General features: G+C 42.7%; 2 protein-coding genes across 2 annotated transcripts in view; both read left to right on the forward strand. All coding sequences in view use genetic code 11, as the record gives it.

Annotated features, from left to right (window-relative positions):
* Nucleotides 1–1,464: 1,464 nt before the first annotated feature.
* EGR_04664 (Ras GTPase-activating protein gap-2) lies at nt 1,465–19,611 on the forward strand (the record flags this gene model as incomplete). Its single annotated transcript, XM_024493913.1, has 15 exons — nt 1,465–1,561; nt 5,135–5,391; nt 6,442–6,506; nt 8,396–8,549; nt 8,866–9,167; nt 12,003–12,104; nt 12,179–12,277; nt 12,363–12,664; nt 14,033–14,533; nt 15,260–15,632; nt 15,705–15,930; nt 16,146–16,454; nt 16,581–16,901; nt 17,786–18,175; nt 19,018–19,611. 15 exons carry the CDS (start codon nt 1,465–1,467, stop codon nt 19,609–19,611), a joined length of 4,092 nt encoding a protein of 1,363 aa, XP_024351666.1.
* Nucleotides 19,612–20,685: 1,074 nt separating this feature from the next.
* EGR_04665 (Glycerol-3-phosphate dehydrogenase [NAD+], cytoplasmic) overlaps nt 20,686–25,776 on the forward strand; it is a gene marked incomplete at both ends in the record, with an annotated part of 11,736 nt that continues 6,645 nt past the window's right edge. Inside the window, 4 exons of the mRNA XM_024493914.1 lie at nt 20,686–20,793; nt 20,830–21,084; nt 22,389–22,577; nt 23,608–23,800. Of these exons, the coding sequence (XP_024351667.1) occupies nt 20,686–20,793; nt 20,830–21,084; nt 22,389–22,577; nt 23,608–23,800 (745 nt within the window). The remainder of the gene's footprint in view (nt 20,794–20,829; nt 21,085–22,388; nt 22,578–23,607; nt 23,801–25,776) is intronic.

A 25,776-nucleotide genomic window follows, 5' to 3' on the forward strand; every position in this document is an offset into this window, starting at 1 on the left:
CAGGATAGAAACGAGTAGGGTCTCAGAAAAATCTATCACCACAACCTCGACGTTTTAATGCTCTACCGCTAAGTTTTGTAGGGTGCCCTTGTCACATTCTCGAACTCAAACCCAACTCGACGAATCTGAATATGATATGATTAGGTGTTGAGGTTTTTCATAAAACAGCTTAAGACATGTCACGCATTTCCAACACTGGGTCCAGATGTGAACATCAGGGAATGGACTGAATAACTCTAATGGCAAATCTGCTTGTCTCCATGGCCGTATCGTTGCACAAGATGTCTTTTGTGAACATCTGCCAGAATTGAATGCGACACCGTTACTTCCTCTTCCTGTCGAATAAATCGCCTTCACTCCAATCAAAATAACTACTTAAGATCTTGCTACATCTCTACTTATAGGTTAGCGTTTCCTAAAGCGCAAACTACTTCGTTTGGGTAACTTTGACACCATTTTAAAAGCACTGCATTGGTCGGAAGTGATGACCCGACCTAAAAGTTCAGTTTGTCAATTGCACAAGCCATCCATGCAACTAACATCACCATGCCTGTTGTGGATGGAGTGTCCATAAACATCCAGTTGAATAATCAAGCCCGTAAATAACATTATAACGGCAGGTTAAAAGACTAGAAGACCGAAGAGCAGGTGGCGTAGCCGCAGCACAGACCTAAGAAGTCACTCATTGCCGTGCACAATCAAGATAAACATCCACGTTCTAACCTCATGCAACGTGGAACAGGAAAGGGCTTAAAATAAATTATTCTGTTGGAACGGAAAAAAAGCTTTCAAATCCAGAAAATGGGCTAAGCTATTTTGCACAAAAATCCTCTTCATGGTGTGTTCATTGGCCAGTTCAAGAAATTGTCTTTTCCAATTGCTACTATCATTCATTCATTCGTTCATTCACCAAATTATCTAAAGCTCCATCTTCCTCTTTCGTCGATTGTCTGGTCATATTTCTTGCACGATTGGAATATTATACTACATTTCATGCTAATTTTCTCTCGAATACAGAGGTTTGGCGGCACTTTTTTATAGAATATTGCGATTGGACAGTTGGTTATCGTTAATTTTAGGCCAAAATCGAAACGATCTGCCCCGACTTACGGGCTACTTAGCTATTTTGTTTGAGGATGTTCAGTTAATGGAATAGGCCATAAAACCTTACATGAGGGTCACCTACACCAGCTCCGATGACCAACAAACATGTAGAATATAATTCACGCGGTTCCAAGCGGGCACACCTGCTTCCGTCCTAGCACCCACGTCCGTTGACATGTCCGCATGTGTCCGCCATGAGTCACGTTCACCTGCCTGCTACCTATTGGTTCACAGGTGACCAATAAACACACTGCCGTTCACTAATTGGTTATTAGGGGATTGAACAATCCTCTGTGGGAGGGGATGGTGAGATGCATGCATTGAGCGAGAGCAGTGGTATGCGGTTCTGTCGGGCTGGCGATGCCAATCTTGTCGTCAGTAGCACAAAAAGGCACAAAATTGTGGAAAGGCGAGGAATTGGAGAAGAGGAGAGTGCTCTCCCAACAGATTTCTCCAGGTAGGATAGCTTCTCATACATTCTGGTGCTTTTCTTAATTTGCATGATAAAAACAGTTTGTTTATGCAACATTTGTAGTCCTCAGTTGTCTGTTCACCTCAGTTTGTTTGAGTTGTTCTAGTATTCAGACTTCTGTATGCATTATCCTTCAGCAGGGTAATATGCACGCATAGATATCAATCCTCATTCCCTTGTAGTTCGTACATTAAAATGAATTTTGACTGTCATTGAAACTGAAGTCGCCTAACCTCCGCCGACTTAAAAATGACAACCCTCATAACTACTTCACCACCCATATTTAGTCGTCTTAATGACGTGATTCCTGACTTCCATCGTATTTTGATTTAGGCACTGCACAGAACTTTTACACTCCATAGTTATTGCGTTATCGCTTTCAGTGTCTTCAAAGGATTTGGGTTTTTGTTCTTAGTCATGGTTCGATTTGACTAGCCTTATCGACACTTTGCTCTCATTTTGTTGCTTGTAGTGCATTTCTTGGCCCCTTTAATTTAGTGAAAACTAGATATTCGGAAACAGCCATGATTATAACCCACTGTGTACAGCATTTTCAGGTGGTATAGGTTTTGCGTGTGAAATCGCTACCTGTGTAAATGTAAAACTCACAACCCACTGGAAATGTACGCATGCGCGCCTCGAATGTCGTCACCATGGTTATTGCAGTTGCATTTGTAAAAAATATCCCTTTTTTAATAGTTTACGGCGGTCTATCAGTGGACGAGAGTGAAAATGAGCCTGAATAGGCCTAATAAGAGAGTTGATTGTTCCACCCTAATTGACATTTTGCTGAAGTCTGCATATGCGCCTCATTCGCTCTCTCTCTCTCTCTCCCCTAGCCGGTGGGAATCTCAGCCTAGTTGTAAGCAATTACTTTTCTCCCAATGGCAAGAACTCGAAATGAGGACAGGAGGATTGTGCCCGGAAAAAAAAATGCAGCACAAATAGATGGTATGAATCTACTTTAGTGTCTGGTGATGAATTGAATATGCCTGACGCAGCCATTGTTAATTGCTAAATTTCCAAAGGCCTGCCTACGTGGATGCAAATGATCTCGCCTTGGCTCTCACGTAGGATCTGCAGCCACTAAAGAGTGTTTAGCTTCTTTTGTTTATTTCTTTTTTTCGTGCGAAAAGGGTAGGCACATGCAGGAGAATCATTTGCTCTCTCACCCAAGCTATCCCCAGGCAATATGTGCTTTTAAGACCATTTCCGTGTCCTCTATTCGCGAGAGCGGGTGCGGTAGAGGCCGTAAAATTCGGCTAATGCCTTGAAATTTGAAACCCCACTTCCATAATCGACTACATGCGCTTCGTTACCGGTACTTCCTAATGTTCCAAGTTGTCTTATGCAAAGAAATGGTACTGATTAATCTAGCCCTACCAGAGAAGTTTAGACCTACTGTTTACGCGCTTTGCTGAAAAAGGATTACTAGCAGATGCATTTTACAAAGGTATGGCGAAGCGCCGATGGGGAGCGCAGCATTTGAGAAAAAAAGTGAACTAACGTGTCCTCTTCAAGAGCTGCCGAATGAAATTCGCCAGCTCGAGGCATGAATATAAATGAGGCGCAGTACATAACCTCAAAAAACCATCGGCACTGCAGTTCTCACCATTTCTATCTCAACGTTTGTAAACGGGGGTAGGGCTTCTAGGTGTTATTTTTGTCGGATTTGAGGGTGAGTTTAACTCCAGTTCTGCTTTAACATTATTTTTTCCAAACTAAACACCAGTTTTGATGAAAGTTGTGGGTTTTTTAAATGCCTATTCGCCTTCGCGATGAGTGGATGTGTGTTATGGCACACCAAATGGTTTTTTTGTTGGTGTCAGACACTCATTTGCCTTTGAGTGTGTTTCCTCAACCAACTGTCCGTGTGTGTGTTTAATTAGAACGTGGAATTCTGTTTTGTTGTTCCCTTCACTTCATTTTCAGCATCTGACCCCAATCTTCCCCCATTTGGTATCCACGCCCATGTGCTTCGGTTCGTTTACCACTTCGTGTGTGTGTGCGCATTTTTTCCCGGCAACTTTGACTATCGGTGTTTTGAGATTTTTGACTTACCTGGAAAAGCTTTGACAAATGAGACGTCGCGTATCAACTTTTTCCACCAATTTTATGCGCCTTAATTGCATTAGAAATCTTTGCACTTAATCAAACCTGATTGTTTGCGGTGGATCCTGCGTTTCTTTCTTTTTCCTATAGAAATGGGGATGTCTGTAACGTTTTCCCGGGTAAACAGAGGCATGCTTAGAGAGCAGGTCGGTCGCGTCTCATGCCCACACGAGTAATTTATTCGCTCTGTCGCGGCCGCCGAAATAGCTCGGTGTGAGCAGTGGCAAAGCAACTCCACTTTTTTGCTTTGTTTAAACGCTCTTCCTTTCCCTAACGATGGTCGTGTTTTGTTGCTTTGTCGTCGACCTAATGGCCAACAAGTTAAAAAGCTATTCCTGCGCTTGAACAATAGGGAAATAGGTTGGTTCGGGTAGCAGAGCAGGAGGGTTACAATCTGCTCCGGATTGGTTCGGTTTTAGAATCATGGTGTAATTACTTCTTTTTTTGCTTGTAGATTGGTAATTATTTTTGTATTCATTAGTTTGGAAGTGCAGAAACTTGTCCCAAAATAACTTGAGTGGTGACGCCTCTTCAAGGAAGTGCGAGCAAGGAAAGTAGCAAAATCACCCGCTCTGTTTAACCACTCATTATTTACAGCATCTGCAGCCTGTCAAGTAGTCTTTGTTGATCCGTGGATGTTCCCAAATCACTGAACCTCTTCCTAGAAGTAGCAGCTGTTGTAATGTCAATAGATAACATTCAACGACTTTGGTGGAAACAGCTGTCAAGGCAACCAAACCGATTTGACTGAAAAATATGACGAATTTTACCCGTTTTCGATGGTTCTAGTCCCCTGCCAGCAAATCACCTAGTTGAAAAATCACACTTAAGGAATATTCAGTGGCGAAATAAGCCGACCATACGAATTACTCCTTTTCTTATTTGCACCAAGTAGACCAAGGTGTAGTTATGTAGGCTCCTTACTAGTTTGATACACCTCCGTGTAACGCTGCTCCTAATTTCTTGATTAACTTTCCGCTTCTTAAGCATTCACTTCAGGGAATAACTATTTTATGGGGGAAGGGGAATAAGACCCTAAAGTTTGTTTCAAGGGTAGCGTAATTTTATACCTGGCCTTGGTGAATACATTTGTGGAATAGTCTGCTTTTTACCCTCAATATAACCACCATTTTAACGGATTTTAGGGCTTTAATTAGCCTGGGTGGTTGAGTCATCCCCATGGTTATGGATAAGGTCATGGCTCACTCCCCCCCCCCCCCTCCATTTCACTGCTTAGACGGGTGAAAAGTTGACGTCTGACTGGCTGTAACGGTATCTTCTACCTCCATCTACGACTTTTCAACTCTATCCTCTTTAAGCTCACTAATGCACCCAGGTACACGAATCTGCATACACGTCAGCATCCTCCAATAGACGATCACTTCATGCGTCATTGGCTACTGAAATCTACTTTTTCACTCTCTTTGCGTGTGCATGTGTTTGTAGATGAAAAAACAGAGGTTAGCAACCGATCCGGCCTGGTAACTGCTACATCTCAGCCCTCCGTGTACCTCTCAGCCCACGCGGTCAAAGGAACGTGGCCCACCGTCGAAAATATAATCCGTGCTCAGTCAATCACTCATGCCACTGAGGAGACGATCACCCGAGATCCCGAATTCGTGAAGCGTCGCGCTACCACCCTTGATATTGACATGTCAACTCCCCAACGCCAGGGCAAGACTGGTAGTCGGGGGCGTCTATTTGTGAGTTGCACTTCATCCTGTGTCTGATCTCCTCTGGAGTTTCATATAACACTGGAATGATGTATCGGGAATTGGATCAAATCATCAATAACACTTTTTGTGGCCCCTTCTAAATCAGTGGGATAATTCGTACGCTGAATTTATCCTGAGATAGGATTTTGAGGGACGTTATTTAACCGAATTTACAATGTGTAAAATTTGTTTCGTAGAGCATAATTTTTATTTACTTTTTGGTCGATTCATAGTGGAAACTGAACTAACGGCAAATTTCCAAAGCAGCTTCCATCCTTGCTTAAAGGATGAAAGGGATGGGAAGACCTGATCCCTCCTCTCATGTTTCACCTAACATTAGAACAGGGCGTTGTAAGGTAGAAATAGGGAAGAAGTAACATTAACGCCCTTATTGACCACGTTGGAAAAGGGACTGCGTCTTTCACCCTTTCCATGATGTTCCCACCTAGAATGGGGAAAGTTGTTGTAGAAAGTGGAATTTTCGCTAGACCGGTGTATAGCCATGATTCACAATGCCCCATTAAATGAGTAATGAAGAAGGCAGATCCATGTGTTTCAGTGAGTCAACTGCGGTTTTGCTCCTGTTAATGAAAGTTACTCCTTTCCGAGTTAATTTGCTCCCAATACGTCCATTTTTTGGGGCTGGCTTTGGCAAATGTGAAAGAGCAGTGGACTTTCCACTCTGCTTTTCTGTTGTTTAAACAAGGAAGGCCTCCCTTTTTTGCAAACTGCGGTAAAACACCTAGGACGATTTCCGGGGAAAGATAAGCGAAAAGCCCAGAAGCATGCTCTACTTTCTGCGTTTTCAGTTTGCTCTATTGATTCGTGGTGGTATACGAAGCTACACCCTTTAAAGCTGTTTTGGTTTACTCCCAGTTTTGCAGATTTGTTTGGCGCCTATGCGGCGGTGACAGCTACACATCATTGTCATAAATTGACAGTTTAGCGAACAGCATATCCACCATATGAAATCGTCATTAGGGCATGTATTTATTATCTAGTTGTCTGCTAGGATGGGCTTTGTTTATGCCTTTTTAGAGCCTGTTTTCAAAACAAGGCAACGGGATACGCGATAAAGCTACTCTCAGGGTTAAACGGGACTGGTGAGTTCATATATACGCTTTTGAATCTGACTTTATTATTATTATTATTATTATTATTATTATTGGTATTCTTCCTTGTATCATGCGCAGGAACAGTGAAATGCAGTCACCAAATCCAGTGTTTACTGAGTCCGTGTATCGTGGGGTGTTTTGATGACCGACTTTTGGTTGTAATTTCTACCTAATTTAAAGTTCGGCCCCAATTGGGCTCTGAAAGTCTATTTGAAATGGTCTTACACAATTTCGTCGTCTGCGCCGAACCCGTCGCCGAAAATCCCGCCAAGTAGCTTTAAGCGTATTGGAGTGAGGTCGCTTCCTCGAATACACAAGGGAGGGGTATTCAGCTAACTTAAGGTCATTCTTAACATTATTGTGTAGTTGTTGAAGTCCTTCTTCGATGAGATTTGTTAATATCATTGGCGCCAACGCTGTTATCTTCCATTTATCACACTGAAAATAGGGTAGACAAGTGAGGAATATCCGGATCTATTGAGAACTTTTGATTTTCGGAGTCAGTACCCCCCGGCGGCTATAGCGTATTTTGACTTGGAATTGTCTCGAAAACAGCTTAACAGTCCTAATTATTAGGAGACCAAAAAGGTGGTACAATCTCTGCAGACCTCGCAGCACTTGACATGTTGTAACTTGTGGATGTTTGTATGCATGCCTTGCAAAGGGTGGGTGGATATGCGTCAGTCTTTCGGATATGCTACCCTTAATTGTGCATCCTACTACCACCACCTCCCTGTCATTACGCATCCTCCTGAATGTCATTTAGACTTGATGTGGCTCGAACTTCTCCGAGTCACTGGTTTAAACTCGATAGGATGTGGTGCAATTAAACCTCTTGAAAAACGGCCAGAACTAGTGAATATGACACGGGGAAGTTCACTTGTTACTCCTACATGGACGCAATGCAGCATCTTGTATTTCATATTTTTTCATCCTCACCTTTCGTGTCCCCACTTATCGAGTGGATAGTGAAATAGACACGGAGGTGGCTAGGATCAAGGTTTCTCTTGACTCTCAGCGACAAAGTGGTGGATAGAAGTGGCACTCGCAGATTATATCCTCTTGGGAAGGGCGTGAATTTTAGGTTGTGATGGTGATTATTTCAACGACTAAAGTGGGTTGCGAAACCTTTTTATGGTTATTCAAATTTATTGCCGCACGATTTAGGCTTACTTAATTATTTACAAAAGCCGCACTAACTAATCCAGTTGCCTTGTGGTACTCTCTGTTTCGTGTTCTTTCGTGGAGGTACTGCGGAGGTGTTTGGCTTTCTTGTGGCTGGTCTAAATCTTGGTAATGATCGATGTTGAAGGTTCAAGCTGCGATTATAAATGTGAAGGCAGTTATGAAGGCAGTGGCAATTGCATATCAAAGCCACTATTGAAGCGTTTAATCGACTTGACCATTCCAGAAGCCAAAAGAGTTGTTCTGAAATTCGGTTATTTCTGTGACTCAAAGGTCTGCTAAACTTCTCATTTTCACATCGATATTGAGTGTAACGACTAGGTTTTATTAAAGAAATTGGAGTAGAAATGGTGGTATCTACCTTCATTCAGTTGGCGCTAGTGTTAGTAACCAAACAAGTTCAAAGCGATCTGTGCTTCAAGGCTGTATCGAAGCCGGATGGAGCCGGTGCTGCTTCCCACGCCGCCATGAAGGGTCTAGCTTTGAATGGCCTTGACGCACACACTGCTGCCATTTACGTTGAATCACTCACGTAGAGAGAAAGCTCCCGGCCACAGAAGTTGTTGAAGTCGGGGGTGAATTATTTTATTACCCTCACCTCAGTTCTCCTCCTCGTAGCCATAAAATCGGGTAAAGTTCCATCTCCCCTCCCCTCAACTATTTGGCTAAATTTGTTGCTGTTTCTACTTTAGCCCACCTACTGCCAATCTCTCCAACGATACAGCTGCTATCAATGTGGTTCAAAGCCTTGTGGATTCTCTGGGGCGGCAAAAGTCGGAGCTGAAATTCTCTGTCACCTCGCTCCATGATAGCATTGTTCAACAGAACGAGAAGAATTGTTTTGAGGTAACAAAAATGTACACTCTTTTAACTGTTGGACTGCATTGTCTCTTTGCAAATTGAATCACACTTATGGTAATTAGCCTCCGCCTTTTAGCGCCTCCTTAAATTGTTAGTGATGCTGTAGTGCTGCGTCTCCGGACCCAGTGCTTCTATGGATCCAAAATTTATTAGCCATGAGTCACACTAGTTAATGGGTCTTCATTCATTCAAAGAGTACGTAATTATCCTTCCGAATGGTTAAAGATCATGCTGGTAAATAAAGGATGGTTAATGATGCTACATCCTCTTATCGCTCACTATTTAACACCTGTCATTCGAGGTTTCAACCTTCTTCCCTCCGGTGAAATCATCTACACGGTCTATCAATGGCCTCGAAGATCACAGACAGGAGCGAGTGACCTCGCTGACTCGTCGGTGGGCTCAGGAGCGCTACCGATCCATCAACTCCATGGACGATGACGACGACGACGATGATGATGCCTCGGCGGTATGTCTTCGACGCCCGGCGCCCGAGAGAAGGCGGTTGAGCAAGCAGGCAAGTGAGGACAGTCAGGCGCCTCACTCTGTACATCGCATCTATACTTGTCGTTCAGTTGAGGAGAAAAATTACTGGTTGAATAAGTAAGTTTTCTCTTGCGGATCGAAGATACGGTTTTGCCAAGACGGTGCCACAGATGGGGGTTTTGTTAGGCAAAATAAACATAATGAATATTATTTAGATTTGTCTTTTGTTTCCATTCTCTGAATCACCCATTGTGCTCAATCGGACAGTATTGTGTTCTATTCCCCTTTTCGAATTTCTTTTTTCTTTTTAAGTCGATCTGCAGCGCTTGATTGACCCAAGTCTATGAGTCTTGAATCACTTTCTACTTCTATGTCCATTTTCAATCTTAACTAGAAATAATTTATTTTTAAATGGGAATTGAGCAATCGCTTGTCATCATTAGTCAGGGCATGTTATGTAGACTCATTTCCGTGTTTTCAGTCTCGAGTGGTTGGTATGACTCTTGAGCTTGTAAAGGTGTTCGCATCGATACGATGTTAAGTTTTACGCACTTTGAAGCGGAATGCTCTCCACGCATAATTATCGTGCTTGTAAGATGAGTTGAAGTGGAACATATAATTTGGCTCCAAAAAGGACCTAAGGATACATAATTAATTTTGTTTTGGTGATCCAGAAGGGCTGAAAGGCCACATTAACGTCGGCATGATCAAGGTCATTGGGAGCGATGTGGAGGTAATAGAGGTAATTAAAACCCCCATCCAATGCATGACCAACCGCATCGTCTAAAACCAGGCTTCATTTCCTCTCTTTGCTATAACTACTGGTCTATCTGAAATTTTACTCCACCGCAGTTATTTTCGGATCTGGCTTTCTTAGTAGGGTAACGTCACAAATAAAAAAGCCGGCATTCTGGTTATCATAAGACGCTATATTCGAATTTGCCCCACTAAGGCTGTAAGAAAGTACTTGAATCCCGAATAGACCTTTTGGCTGTTTTTTGCCGTATCAAGAGTTACCAAAATGTTTTCGTTTAACCCTCACCGTCGGTTATCCAAGCCGTGTATGTGTGCTTGTGTGAGTGTTTTTATGAACTTTATCCTAAGTACTGTAAAGTACCACCGCCCATTAAAGTGACTAGAAATGCAGAGGGAGTTAGAGCCAGCACTGCAACTGATTGGTTTGGCCAACGACAGTAAGGGCAACTGGCTGCTACACAGCCCGACTGTACGCTGTTAGTGTATTCTCTTGGCCTCGTTAAACGTCCAGTGCTCCGTTGCGCACGCTGGCCAGTTGATTACGCCACAGTGGGGCGTTTCCCTCCCTTCCTCATTCGCCTTTTTGTCTTGTGGGCGGTGTAGACACTGATGGTAGCCGGAGCCGGGTGTGGCTCTTATCCTTCTCCCCACCCTCTCTATTGCACATGACTCATTTTCTGTGGGTTGATTACTTGTACACTCCATTTCATGCTATGACATAATTTGAAATGTGGGCATGTCCATTTTGCTTCCCCTCTATTTGTTCGTAAAGTAAATCCGCCTCTAGGTTTAAACGCCAACAAAATGGATCTTCTCTAACCGTTGCGGTGGCTTGATATGCACTGTTTTGACCTGCACCTACATCGAAACGTACGTACGATTCACAGCTTGGATAAATTTTTTACTCTAAAGACACTGAAAGGTCAAAACGGGTGCTTGAAGTAGGAATGATGGTGTTCTTTCACGAGGTACCAGGACTAGCTATGCCCGATATGGGAGCCGGATATACTGAATAACGAGCTTATCATTCATGGATATTTAACAGTATAAACTCCTGAAGTTGTTCATGAATTATTAACTTTTCAATATGCTTCTTGTTGGGTTATTCCCCTGTAATTAGTTGCAGATCTTCGTTTTCACAAGTGTATGCACTGTTCCATATCCCAGTGGGTTAATTTTCCATCGTTACTTGCAACACCTTTCTCAAATTACTTTGGCCTAAGTGTGTCCAGGACTAGGGGAGGGGGGATGTGCTTGTTCCCGTTGTCAAAATGGATGGGGCAAGTTCATTAGCGAGTCACGTATGCTGACAAGAGCAGGCTTGCCTCCAGCGTCACTGCGAAGCCCTCCACATCGCTTCCCTGTACGTAGCATGTCCAGTTCTTTCTGTTACGGGTCATTCCATTTTTGTCCCTCACAGTCTCTGTACACCTATCACAGGCCCTCAGACCTCCTATTTGAGTTAATATGCCCTTGATGAGTCATATCCGAGCCTGACTAACACCTTTATGATCAATTGGTGGACATTTGGTACCCCCATAATGGTTCCTGCTGGCAAAAGTACTCAAATAACCACAGCAGACGTGTAGGGAAACAGGCAGGCAAACAGGTGCGTTTATTTACGCTTGGTTTTCTATTCTCTCTTTGCAAGTCTACTTGCTCACAAACGCGTATGTTAATGTAGTAGATGGCGTTGGCGGTGGTTTTGCATAATAATACCCTCTGCGTTCTCTCACATGCACAAATGCATTGGTGTGCACGCTACTGACACGGCTTTCGATCTAAACGAGAGATAGTTTTGTCTGCATTGAATGTCTCCAAAAGTCGATCACAATTTTTTGCACAGTACTTGCCATATTTTGCGAGTTGCAGTCAAATTTTTTGCCAAAAGTGCTAGAGATATTAGCAACAATAAAGTCACTCATGTGTTGATCCAGCATCAATGTGTTAGGTAGAGCAAAGAACATTTCCCACTAATTTGTTTAAATTAGACTCACATTATGGAAGTCTGTCAATATGTCCCACCAATTTTGTACTGGAACTGATGGTCAACAACAAAAGTCAAATATTAATTCATTCACACATCGTGTTTGCTGTTCTGTCACCAAAGCTCTCCTGTGATTGACGTACTATTCCTACTTAAGACCGGTGCGAGTAGTATGCACCTTCTCACTGTCCTAAATCCCTAACTTTTAGGTTTCAGTGTGTCGCAAATCCCAATCTGTGCTTTGAAAAGCGAATGGAAAGTAATCTCCACCTCTGTCTCCAAGAGATCAAAGGTGTCCCAGCTGGAAATGAGTAAGTTTTCTCATTTAAATTCAAGCATGCAAACAAATGGGACTTATGTCTTTTTTATCATCCATTTGTTCCAGGTACTTCTGTGAGATTTATCTAGACGGTGCGCTCTATGCGCAGACCCCCACCAAAACAATGGTAGATTCACTGACGTGGTCGGAGGACTTTGAATTCAGGTTCGCATTTTGTCCACCCATTACTTGAATGTATGTACGCACATCTATTCTACTAAATATTTAGTAAGTAGAATGTCTCTTTTAGTCACCTACCTCCCTTCTCTGATATTCGCGTTCTCCTTTGGATGTTTATGCCATGCCTTGCCGTGGAGAAGATGAAGAATCGAAGAGTCTCACTTCCCCGTACCGGTGTTGTAAATGATGCGGAGCGGTCGTCGACCTACCGAATATCGATACCCAATCATTCTTATTCCCTCGCCTCTATGGAAAGTGAGGTCTCCTTGTCTGCAGAAACCTCTGGAGGAGTAGATGATTTACGCAGTAGAAAGAGGAGACGTTCCATAGGTTCATCGAACAAGAAGATTCCAGCGGATCTCTTACTAATTGGTAAATTGATTTGATGGTGTTTTCGTGTGGGCTCGACTCATTGAGGTGGGATTAGTTGGTGTAGATACTTCCATTACTTGAAACTTGGGCTTGCGAAATGTGGTCGGATATCTAGCTTTCCAATTTTCTGACTTGTTTTAAAAGGTTTACGCCGTTGGCTCGGTCGGGAGCGCGTTTCAAGTTATGTAGCTTAGTAAATTATACACTGGTGTTTTGTGTGTTGATTACCAGCTACTTTATGACGTTCGTTCGTTTGCCTATGTTCCGCAACGTCTCCGGTGCGTAAAATCGTTCCACGGAAGAAGCCATAGTGGAAAGCCAACAATTACGAAATTTGAAAAATATTAATGAACAAAAACTTTTATTTGATGATGCTAATGAACGTTCACAAGTGCCAAAATAAAACCCATTTGTATTCAGTTTGGCTCTAGGTTGATCGGACCAGTTTTCCATGCTTTTATAAAACATTTAATTAATTGCAGAAAGTAGTTGAAATAGTCACCACCACGATCCATGGTCTACTCCCTTCCCAAAGGGAATACAATCTGCAATTTCCACATTCAACGCGTTGTCTCTGGAAGTCAAGATAGAACCTGATCCCAGCCACCTCCATCTAAATTCCACTCCTATTTTCAAACTATCCATGCGACAGGTGATTGTGTAATAGCAGTAGATGGTGATTGCCATTATAGTGGGGAATATAATCGGGGGAACACGGTGGGTTGGGATGAGGGCTTATCTTCCTGCTTTTATAATGCTACTCTTTTTTGAATAACCTTTTAGATTTACCTGGCAATTAGCTTAAGTGGCTATTTCTTCTCCATTGTACTTCAGACGAATAAGTATATTTAATGCGTGTAAATGTATCACGTTGTTATGTACTGATTATTCTTCCATAAAGGCGACAGTTGTTGACAGCTGCGACAGACATAAAATCTTAGCCTTTCTGGCCGGAAGTAGGGTAGGTCAAAACGCATGGATTCTGCATCTGCGGAGCATAAAATTCCTACTACCTACAGCAATGATGATTCTGCTATTAAGGCAGTATTGTTACCTCTGCGTGACTGTTGAAAAGGTGACGCTGTTGCTACCTTCCACGTGTACAATCGAACGAAACTGCCTGTTATAGCTTGAGATCGTAATCACACATGTAACGGCTCACAACTAATGAAAAACACCAAAAATATATCTTCAGGTTAGAGGATAAGCACTGCTGACTTACATAAACAATGTGATTATTCACAACCAGATCGTCACTTAGCATCGGTGTAAATGGTGCTGATCCGTACAAATGAGGCATTCTTGATGCCCAGTTTTGCGGAAAATCCCGGGATTCCAAGATTTACGAGCTCTTCCTCTCCTCTTAAGCCAAATTCATCATTCCCTCAACCGACATAACTGGCTTGGTGGACTCAGAAGCCTGGTACACCAGTTCCCTCGATGCCTCACTCAAGCGTTGCTCCTACGCCGAATCCACCCTCCATGCAGTTTCTATGGCTGCTACTACTACCCCCTCCTCCACTTCCTTCAACGGCGCCTCCCATCGCCCCGCCAACATCAAACGAAATAGCCAGTCGGGTCTTCGACTGTCGCGCAAGGCTCTTGCCCAAGTCACTCGCATTCCACCGCGCCTGCGTCTCACCGCACGGTTGGAAAAACTTACAGTGCTACCGGTGTGTGGGTATAGTAGTCTGTTACGAGCACTGTCTAGTCCCACAGCTTGCACATTACTTCTGAGGCGACTGGAGCCTTGGTTATCGGTGAAGTCGAAGGCGGCATTGGCGAAGTCGCTGCTGGCGATGCTGCAGTTGAGGAGCGAGGTGCCCGCCTTTTTGGCTGCTTTGGTGCTCTCAGAAGTGCAAGAACAAGGTGAAACAATGCTTCAAGCCAGAATTTTATTGCCTTTCTAGAATTTTGTTCGTATTTGTTGATCCGGGACGACTAGTCATTTAATTTGGCCTTTTTTTCTCATGGTTCCATAACCTTGACGTGAAAATGTTTGTGCAGAAACCGATGCCACAGAAATTTAACAAATAATCAGTTCAATGAGTTGCATGTATTCCACTTTACAAAATTGAGATACTTGTACTTACTTTGACCAATTTTAAAAGTCGAGGAATTAAAATTATTGAATTGGCTTAGTCAATTGCTTTTTATTTCTTCAGTTGGAGGAACTTCTTAAAAGCCTTCGCTCAACGGTTAGGGACCACTGGTATAGAAACTTGAAGTCAGTTATTTAGACTTGTGATAATTAGCTGCCCGATTTTTTCTGCTTTCCCTATTAGTCTAGAGTTTTTGACAAAGGAAGAGATATGAAATTCGGATAGAAAATCTAGGAAGTTGGCTGACACTTCACTACCTCAGCTTTGAATGCCCTGACTGGACTGCTTTGACTTAGTTTAATCTGACAGAATTCATGTCAAGGAATAGTGATAAGAACGTAAAGATTAACCGAAAATTTCGGCCCTTCCTTACTCCCAGGATTTCTACTAAATTGAATTCACAAAGTATCCGTTGTCTGAAGCATTAAATATGGAGAGCTATAGGTAAAGGATGTTTCACGATTGTTTTACTTTGATCTCCTTTTTGATTAAGACAATCCAAACATGGTTCTCCGAAGCAACAGCCTCGCAACCAAAGCCATCGAGCTCTACCTCAAACAGGTGGGCGGCGCCTACCTGAAAGCTACGCTGAGCGAATTTGTGACCTCCGTCCTCCTCCAAACCTCAGTTGAGATGCCCGTCAGTGCGAAGGAGAAGCGCAACTCCCTCAGTCGACTGCAGACATCCACACGGCGACCTTCCCCAGATGACATGTCCGCCGCAAACTACCGAACGGGCGTAGATTTTGAGGTGGATCCGGACAAAGTCACTAATTCGCGTCAGCTACTTCGCAATCAGGCAAATCTGCTGCGGCTTGTCAGGGATGTCTGGGGACGAATTCAGGCCACCATCTCCGCGTTTCCCAAGTAGACCCCTCTTTCCATTTCACTTTACATGCTCCTAATTTGCATTATCTAATTTAACCCTTATTTTTATAGCGAACTACGAATTACATTCTCGGCCATACGAGAGGCGATGATGCCGACTAGTGGTAGCTGTGGTGGATTAAAATCTTCACAGACTGAAAATGGAGTGCTGTTTGAGCACGTCATCTCGGCATGTGTCTTTCTGCGGTTCGTCTGCCCGGCAATTTTATCGCCGTCACTTTTTGGATTGGCTGAGAGTTTTACAGAAGATACGCGAGCGGTTAGGGCTTTCACCCTGGTGAGTAAGTAATCCACCCGAATCTAACTCTATGATTATAAATTTGGGTTAGTTAGTGACTTTGGTGACCTAGAAATCGACTGTTGCAGAGCTGGAAGCACAATTTAGATTTAAAACAAATCAAATGCTCCTCCTCAACCTTCCTGGCTTGAAACGATAACGTTGACTCTGGCAGCGAAAGCTTAGACATTAGATGTATCTTTTTTTGCCTTTAGGTGGCTAAGACAATCCTAAACTTGGCAAACTTTACCCTCTTCGGTGACGTGAAAGAGTTACACATGGACTTTCTCAATCGCTTTGTCGCGGAGGAGATGCCAACGATGCGAACATTGTTGTGGCGTTTGTCGGAGCCCAGTTTGCAACACAACGACAGCGTCGAGAGCACCAGTATCGTCTCCGCACTCCATGTTGCCCAACTGGTCGATGTGCTCACGGTGCTGAAACATCCCGCAGCTGAGGTGGTCAGCGGCGCGGCTAGTGTTAGTCTGGGTCCTACGTCCGCGTCTACCTTTTGCAGCCAATGTGTAAGTGCTTGTCTGAACATTCTTCGACCATTCCGACCTTTATCGTTATTTTGCGCTGCGTGACCTTCCAGATGTATAGGAGAGGGTCACCCGCCTAACACGCGGTATTTTCGCTTCCCGCTTCAGTCCTCCATAATGCTGGAAAGCAATTGTCATCGTCCAATTTCACGCACCGATTTCACAAAGGCATCTGCTGCTGTTTCTGCCGCCCATATGACATCTGCTGCTCCCAGCGATTCGCACGATGAACTCCTGCGTCGTCAGTGGCTGACGGAATTGCAAGACATCCAATCCGATGTCTATGTTTGCCATCAGGCAATTTTTGGCATTCCAAGACAGCTTACGTCCACGGGACATTCTCTGGAGTTGGAGCAGCTCAATTTGGCCTCCTCTTTGGCCCACTGTCATGCTCAGCTACAGGCGGCTTTTGGGATAATTCCTCTTGATGTAGGTTTTTTTCAGTGAAATTTAAGTTACTTTTTGAAAATAACATAGTTATTCGCAAAAGGACGATATGAGCTGACACTTGGGAATGCGGAAGCAAAACAAATTTGAATCAGTTGTAAGTGCAGAGGTCTCGTGGTCGTTCCTCTGTGTCATTCAATTATTACCCATTTGCATCTGTTCTTGTGCCAGCAGGAGTGTTGAGACAGTTCATGAAATTACTATGGTTTTGTTTGATACTGTCTTCTCTTTTCAGTATTAGCAAAATATCTTACGAGTTGCATTAGGGTTATTCAGAACACATTCGGAGCTTCAAGATGCTTAGGGTGCGAATTCCATTTTGGGCCTTCATATCTCGATTCCGATTCGCTTTACTCCTTTGCTGATGAGATGCTTCTCAGCCTCCCATCTGGGCTAATTTCTTAGCCTTTTAATTAACATCGGGGTCAGTCTTTAGGATTGACCTCTGGATAGGATTCTTGTGCGCGACTTTGTTTGCATCTAGCATAGCAAATTAGGCCATCTTCTCAGCCACTTTGTGTTTATTACTCTGACGGTCCAATTTGGTACTGTTTCCCTCTGAACTGTCGGTAAAATTTTAGCCGCTGCCTCAAATACATACGCTTCAAGACATTTCAAGGGCGTAAACGTCTTAAAAAAGTAAAATGCAATTGGGAGAGATGGATGATATGATAAGAGCTATAGATGTGCAGATCGTTTCTGAATGACCCCCACCTCAATAAGCACCATGGTGCGTCAGATATCCAGATTGTAGGACGAAGATGGGGGCAACATCTAGACAATCCTTTTCTGTACATCTTTAGCATCAGTGGATGCGTGCATTACTTACAAGGAAACGCATGATGGACTCTCCTAATCTATTCTAGAAGTTGGACCAACCGCTCAAAGGCCTTCGTGCAATCCTGGCTTCGGTGACCCATTTAACTATCATTGATACAAAAGAATGGCACGCCAGAGACGCCGAACGACCAAGTAGTCAACAGAGCATCGGCCTGGAGCTGGCTTCCAGTGTCTCAGCCCTTTCCCTGGCCAAATCTACCCCACCGGACGATGAGCAATCCACCAGTAATCGGTGTGAGAAAGCAGAGGAAAACGGAGTAGGTGCTCTGAAGCCGGAGACTCCAGTATTCACGGCTAAAGCAAAATCAGCTCAGTTGGTGGAACAGAAAACGGCCCTTCATCGACATCATCGACCCGGTCATTTTCACATCAAGCAGCACGAAGATTCAAGCCAGACTCTATCGAGCACTTTAAATGTGAGTAGTTTGATTTAGTTCTGAAGATGAAGACCAATTTTAATGATTAAACGGAAAAACCATGAGACAATTCGCAATGATCTTCATTGATCCTTCTCACCTTTAGGTGATGATGCTCTAGTCTTGTTGGACAAACTGTAAGATTTTGGTGGTATCTTATGGCCGCGGAAGTATTTCTGATACAGAACGATTGCTCGTCTTGACGTATTTGGCGCTGTATAAGACTGAACCAGAATCTTTGTAGTTGATAGGTAGAGTAACTGAAATGGCATGTCTTTTTCATAGTCTGTGTTAGATTCCCAAATGAATGAAGCTTTTTGCGTTCAGATGTAAAGAATCTGACGGCAGTTAGGAGGGATTCAGCCTAGTTGTTCAAGATCCTCTCAACGACGCCCCAAACACAGGAAAACTGGGTCCTAAATCCATGAAACTGGAGGTATCTACTATTATCTGCCAAATGTCTGGGATTGAGCATACGCCCTTTCGAGTGCCTACTGCCTGCTAACTGTCCTCTTTTCATATTATGGGATTTGTGCCTAACTCTGAAACGTTGAGCAATATTCCTCATTGCTTTGCAGTGATTTTCGTCGATCTCATTGGAAGAATCTAATCGTAATGCAACAAAAACATTTATGATATAAACTCGGACCCTGTTCCAGAACTGGTGACATTGAAGACAAATGCGATCCATGGATCACTGTGATTGGCAACTAAGGTAAAGGGAATACCTATTTGTCGGGAGGGCAAGGAATTGAGGCCAAGGGGATGCTTTTGGGAGAATGGGAAGATCGCGCTACTTTTATGAAACGATTCCCAACACCTATGTTTTCCACTTTGCCTAGACTTCCAGCGAGCCAGGTCCTCTGTACACCAGTGAGACAGTAGTGCAGCCGCCGAACAAATGCATTGTTCAGACGACCACGAATTCTCGTCTAACTGCGACCACCAATGAGTCTTCGTGGAGCCTTCTCCATGCCGCCATGCCGATACCCTCTCCCTCTGCCCATCCCAGCACCACCTCCACCTTCTACTTTGATAACTCTTGTACGTCTATGACTTCCCCCTCGCCACCAAGCAGCAGTGGTAGTGGTGGTAATGGACGACCTTCAAACCATCCAATCATGGGTACGAGTCTTTACTCAGCCGGGAGCAGTGGGGCCATACAGCGCTCTTGCACTTTTCCCAACAGCCCACAGGAGGCATGTACTGGTACCCCCCGACCTCTACAACCCTCGTACAACCCAAGCTACACCTCGGGACGCACTCTGGTTTCTGTAGAGACGCAGACTTCACGAGAACAGGTGACAGAGTTGGATGAAGCTGTGGGCGAGGTGGTGGACGTCGTGAAACGAAATCAAAGGCCGGTGGCGCGGCGTCACTTGTACATCAACATATTGGACGAGTTTGAGGGAGGGAACATAAAGTTGTCCAGCTGATCTGCCTCCTCTCCTTTTGTGGATTTTGTATAAGTCAACAACGACCTATTATTCCATAAACTATTTCACTCCCCCTCTTTTATAGGACACAGTAGTGCATTGTTTCTTTCATTTTATCTGTGTTGAGAAAACATGTGTTTCAAGAGTTTGGAGACGCTCAAAGAGAAACACCTCTTATCGTAAAAACCCCAAATATACAGGTTATGTGCCCTAAAAGGTGCCTTTACCACACCTGATGGATGGGCGCTGAGAACGCATAATCTGGTTGGAATGGACTTGAGCATTGTCTCCGACGCGGCGACTTGATACTCTCTCTGTGTGTCCAACTGGGTAGCCTCCTTACCTTCAGTAGGTTGTATCATGTCACGGCGATGGCTTTGTTGTCGCGTGAATGCCCTCCTAGCCATTTTGTCTGGTCGTGATGCACATTTACCCCTACTGGTATGGCACATTACGGCTCCGAAGAGGATTGAGGAGCTACACGGCAATGGAATTAGCATTCTGCATTTAGGGTGGTAGTGCGGCATTCGGAACTAGAGTGTTCAGAAGCGAAAATAATGCGTCAGTACGGGGAATGGAGGAGTAGATACCCTGTTCCTAAGATTGTGAATTCCAATGTCAAGCGCAAAGTAGTTTTGCCATTGGTAAACATACAAATCAGTACATTAAATCTAGGTAGTGCTGAGGCTAAATGGTAAAATATTTGATAAGGTAAATACCGATGCATAAATGCAGGGTTTCCTGGACTTCAACTTGAGTTAATAAACATATACACTTTCTATTTTGACATATCGATAGTTCAAAAGCAGAAGATTTGCAATACTTAGCTATGATTTATCTAGACGGTGTCTATGGATCACACAAAAATGCAAAGCACTTAGTTTTGTTTATTTTGGAGCTCACAAAACATTCCTAAATTAAAGTAAGCAGTTTTAGTTGAAATTTGCTAAAATAATGTCTTAGACTGGATCAATATAATAACAGTATTTACACCAAATTTGTTTACAGTACTTAACACTTGTCGCGATTTTTCAGATGCCTAGTTAGTTGCTATTGTGTTGGCTTGCTTTTGGGATGGCCATTAAGAAGTGCGTCTCAATCGTTGGTTCCGGCAATTGGGGTTCGACAATAGCAAAGATTGTCGGGAGGAATGTTTTGCAGATGGAATCTTTCGAAGATCAGGTATTTGTTAAAAAGGTTTATTACTTTTCTACAAAGGTGCGGATGTGGGTTTTCGAAGAGATAATCAATGGTCAGAAGCTCACTGAGTTGATCAACAAGGAGCACGAAAATGTGAAATATCTTCCTGGCGTAAGGCTTCCACCGAATGTTGTTGCTTTGCCTGATCTTGAAAGCTGCTGCCAGGGCGCTGACGTTTTGATCTTTGTCCTACCTCATCAATTCCTCAAAAATGTATGCCAGGCACTGAAACCACATCTGAAACCTGGATGCTATGGCTGTTCGTTGATTAAAGTAAGTACATCTAGGAGAACTCTACTGACCACTCGAGCAAATAATTCACACCTGCTCATCTATTCGTCTTGGTACCTCGAATTGCTTTAATTTTTTTTTGATAAGCAGTTATTCGTCGATCGAATGACTGACTGAAAGTTGTAGACCACGGAACAGCATCGTATTTTAGTGGTATTGACACTTTTGTAAGATTTATGCCCTCTAATTTTGTTTCACGGCGTCCCAAATCCTCTTCAGGGCTTATTGTGAAATTTCACCTTTATTATCGATGCTACAAGTAGCTTATTGTTGTTTGACCACGTTGCGACAGTTTCCCCTCATCTTACTTATTATTCGAGTTCTCATCTGGCATTTTTATTTTGTTGCCAATTGCTACCCCTTTGCCTTTCTTTTGCACAGACAAAACCATTTGATTTCGTAAAACGTAAGTTAAAAGACTTCCGATAATTTTAACTCGTGCCATTCTTAGTATGGGTTTAGTTGGCTAACATTACCCGTTCATCGCTATCCGTAAACTTAGGGTAAAGTCAGGCTTTGTGACCACGTAAAAATCTGTGTTGCACTTTAATTTGAATAACCTCCTTACCGTGCCGTCATATGCATCTGCAGCTGGATGATTTTGGGCTTTCTAAAAATTTGATACCCAGGTTTTGTTGACCATATGCTTCAAAGGAGCCATTCTGCGCGAAATCAATATTGTTTAAAGGATTTTCCCTAAATGTATTTATTTGAGTTATTGAAGTAGGGTAATGTCAAGCTAAGGTTCACCTCATAAATCAAATTTTTGTTCAGAACTACTCTTGCAGATTGTCACCCTCCTACATTATCCATCCTTTTCTTGCTCAAAACAATGGTTAGCTGTTGCAAAACCTTGCTCATTTTTTAGCCTCGAGAGCCTTTTCTTTGCCACTACCTGTAATGAGATACTCTCACTCAAATTCGCATTTCTTTCCAAAAAATTAACTTAGTTATAAACGGCTAATGGGTATGCAAGCGGGTGTGTGTGCTTGCGATTATACGATTCCTTATTGTTTGCAAAACTCGACAAAGTATGCTTTTGGGTGCATTCTGTCCTACCATCTATGTGGTATGTATGTACTAGCGCGTTCCTTGTTGGCCGCTGCACGCCTGATTGGTTCCTCCTTAGGGTCATCAATTCAAATTGCCTTGTATGTGCGTCCACATGCGTACTTCAAAGTAGCGGCAAAGGCGTTTGATGCTATGCCCTTTTTCCTCCTCTTTAATAAAGTGTCAGAAATGAGTAGTCTAATCTGCTCTTCTTTATCCATTTTCCCCTCTTCAAGGGTTTAAACAGAGTGCCTGGTGTGGGAGTGAGCCTGTTGACAGACCTTATTCGAGAAACGCTTAATATCCCCTGTGCAGTTATGATGGGTGCGAATTTGGCTTCGGAAGTGGCCCAGGAGAAGTTCTGCGAATCTACAGTTGGATCTTTAGATCGGTCACGGGGACTGGAACTGAAAGAACTCTTCGAGGTTTGTTATCTTCTGAGGATAGAAGGTTAAGTTTTTCTGAAGGAACACGCCCTTATCAACTGTACGCCTATTTGGTGATTGATCTTCTAGAGTCGTTTTCGACCTATATGCGAGCCTGGCTAAATCATGGCCTTGATCTAACTGTGTTAGGGTGCCCAGGTCATCCATGGGCTTGGGCGTCTTGACCGGTTGCCTGGATCGAGGGCACATCTAAACTGCACACGTGGTCGTATTGTACGTGCATGTGTCCACACTGCAAACGCAGTGTGATGGGCACGGTTAGGCAACAATAATTTAAACAGGGATATCAGAACTTAAAGCTGGACATAGGAGGCAAAGCAGCACAAAAACAAATAATAATAACTCTGAGTAATTTGCGATTGGAGTAATGCGCTTGTGAGTTTATTTCTCAACAATTTCACGCTGGTGTCCGTTAATAGTCTCATACTCTCATGTGAAGGCGCATTATCATGATTTCACATATATTTGTCTTTAGTCGTCTGGTAAATTGTTTCCCAGATCCACTTTTGTGGTATTATGAATGAATAGATTAAGAATCTTGTTATTAGATTGAAACTTAATTGATGTAAGTGGTTCAAAATAGTCAAGAATGGAGTTTGTGGGGTAGTGGTGATGCAATTAATAAAAAACATGCCAACTTGATAATTTAAATTAGCTATGCGAAAGATTTAAGCTGAAACTAACGTAAATAGTGAACTGGAGGCTGCAATCGGAGTAAATGTCCCAATTTAAGTGCCTTTTGGGATATTACTGTTTCTTATTCGCTCCTCCTCGGGGCCTCATCGCTACTAGCTGAGACAGGTAATTTTTTACGATTTATACTTTGAACAAAGGCCCCGCTTATTATGTGAGCTGTAAACAGGTCTATTGCACTGATCATTCTTAGGATTTTGTGCTTGTTTACGTGCATACAAAAATAATTGCGGTTAAGGATGCTTATATTGTGTTGATAGATGGCCATGCTACTAGTATTGTTTAAGTAGGCTAGACTGTTTCCTGTCTTTTTTAGACACCATACTTTCGCATTTCCGTGATCTCTGACGAGATAGGCGCAGAATTGTGCGGTGCCCTTAAAAATATTGTCGCCATTGGTGCTGGGTTGGGCGAAGGCCTGGGCTATGGAGAGAATACTAAGGCTGCGATAATTCGTCTGGGTTTCATGGAAATGAAAAGATTCATCTTCCAGTTCTTTAGTAAGAGGGGTAAGTATCACGATGTCCTTATTTTTGACCAGACCTTAGACCCACTGAGTCAAATATCAGTCGCTTTATGCATTAAAATCTGTCGATTTGGTCTATTTCTCCCACAATGAGTAAAGGCTTGGATCGCTTAAACACACAAAGCGGAAAAGCAAGACATGAAAAGTAGGTTCGTTTGAATCAATTCTCATTCCCAAAGGGCACATCTCCCTAGTGTGATTTTACGATAAAATATTTGTTGAATGTAATTAATTGGCCTCTTTGCTGAACTTCAAACACAATACATTAACATGACTTTTATTTTGATCAAGGAAATAGAGCTGCAGCTATCACATTGCCAGCTATTTTCCACTCTTCAGGGCACTGTTAATAATTTTTTTATTTCAATAGGAATAAGGCTCCTCTTCTGCTTCGATATTTTCAGTCTGCGTCCACGCATTTTTGAAAACATTATCTGTTCTTTTTTCTAACTCGATCCACGAATATTTATTGGTGGCTCACTGTGCTTCTTATCTACATCATCTCAAGAAATTCCTAATTTCTTTCCAATCAACCATTAACTGTGGTTTGGCATCCAGTGTGTAATTATTTATTCATTTCCCCGTGGAATTAGTGTTAGCAAACCTATTTTCACTTTTGTTCCTGGAGACAGTGAAGCTCTAAAAAAGCCGTTCGGCACACATTACCCAAATTCCCAAAAGCATAAAAATGTGCAGTTTGAAAGCGATTTAGCACTTGCTCAACGCTAACGCCAATAAGGGCGATTCTCACCGTCATTTATCATTTTAAGTGGACAGATATGACCCTTCGTGTGCTCTCACCTTTTTTTGTGTCTTAGACATTAAAACACACGACCTCGAAGCGGTTTTTGATAATTAATTGTCATTTCATTATGTAAGGTCTATCAAAAAGAACATCCAGATGAATGCTTTTGATCCATTTAATTAAAATACATTTACACACACAAAGGCAGGTCCGGTACCCCTTTCATTACTCATTTATTAACGTATTTGAACCCCATTAGTCTCCAGCATTTAATTAGTCTTTCCATAATTGGTAGGCGAAGGGACTTTTTTTATGGGGGAATTTGAATGAATTGGGACATCAGATTTAAATTTATGGAGGAGACTGGGTTTTTTCTTGTTTTAGATTCACTTTGTATCTTTTTTAAGGGTAGGCTTTGGTCTATTAATGCTGTCCATTTTAAGCCTTACTAATTATATTCATCTGTCAGTGTTCTGCAATCCATTTCGTTTTCCAATGGGAATTTTAGCCTTCGCATGTGTTATCGCTTCGTGGCAAAACAGTATTCCACTCATCAGAATAATGAATCACTGTAGTAAAAGACAAGCGACACTCTCAATTCTGTTTTGTGCCTTATTTTTCATTATTATCATGTGCTTACTAGTGTCAGAGTTACTTCTTAAAGTGACATGTGAATAAAGGTTCAGGAGCGATAGTAGATTGTCAGTGGCCTACATGGTAAATACGAAGTTTATGGCTGTCATGCTTCAAATGTTCAACTCGGGTGTTAGAGTACGTTTTAAGAAAGCCTTTTCGTATCGCCAGATTAGAACCATACTGGAAGATCTTTTAGTCACCAAAAATAACTGAATGTCCGGTGTTTCTGTAAATTGTGAATTTAGTGCACACGGAACTGTGTTTTGACTTCTTCGACAGAAGATTAACAGATAGTAAAGTTATTTCAAGCCATTGTTATTATTTTGGCAAGGAATACACGAGTTTTCTCACTTACCGAATAATGCATTGTGTGAAGCTGGTTAGGAGACAGTGCAGATGCAATCAGCGAATAGTATCATAAGTAAACTAAATCCTATATCTTCTCATTATTTGGTTACATTTTCAAATCAACTTCGAGTGCCAGTTTTGTAGACAGCAATTTTCGAAATGCTAGGCGAGAAATAAGAAGAGACTATTTCTGATAAAACGAACTGAAGGACTACATTTATTAATCTACC

The sequence above is a fragment of the Echinococcus granulosus genome (assembly GCF_000524195.1).
Source record: "Echinococcus granulosus chromosome Unknown EG_S00030, whole genome shotgun sequence".
In the NCBI taxonomy this organism is placed as follows: Eukaryota; Metazoa; Platyhelminthes; class Cestoda; order Cyclophyllidea; family Taeniidae; genus Echinococcus; species Echinococcus granulosus.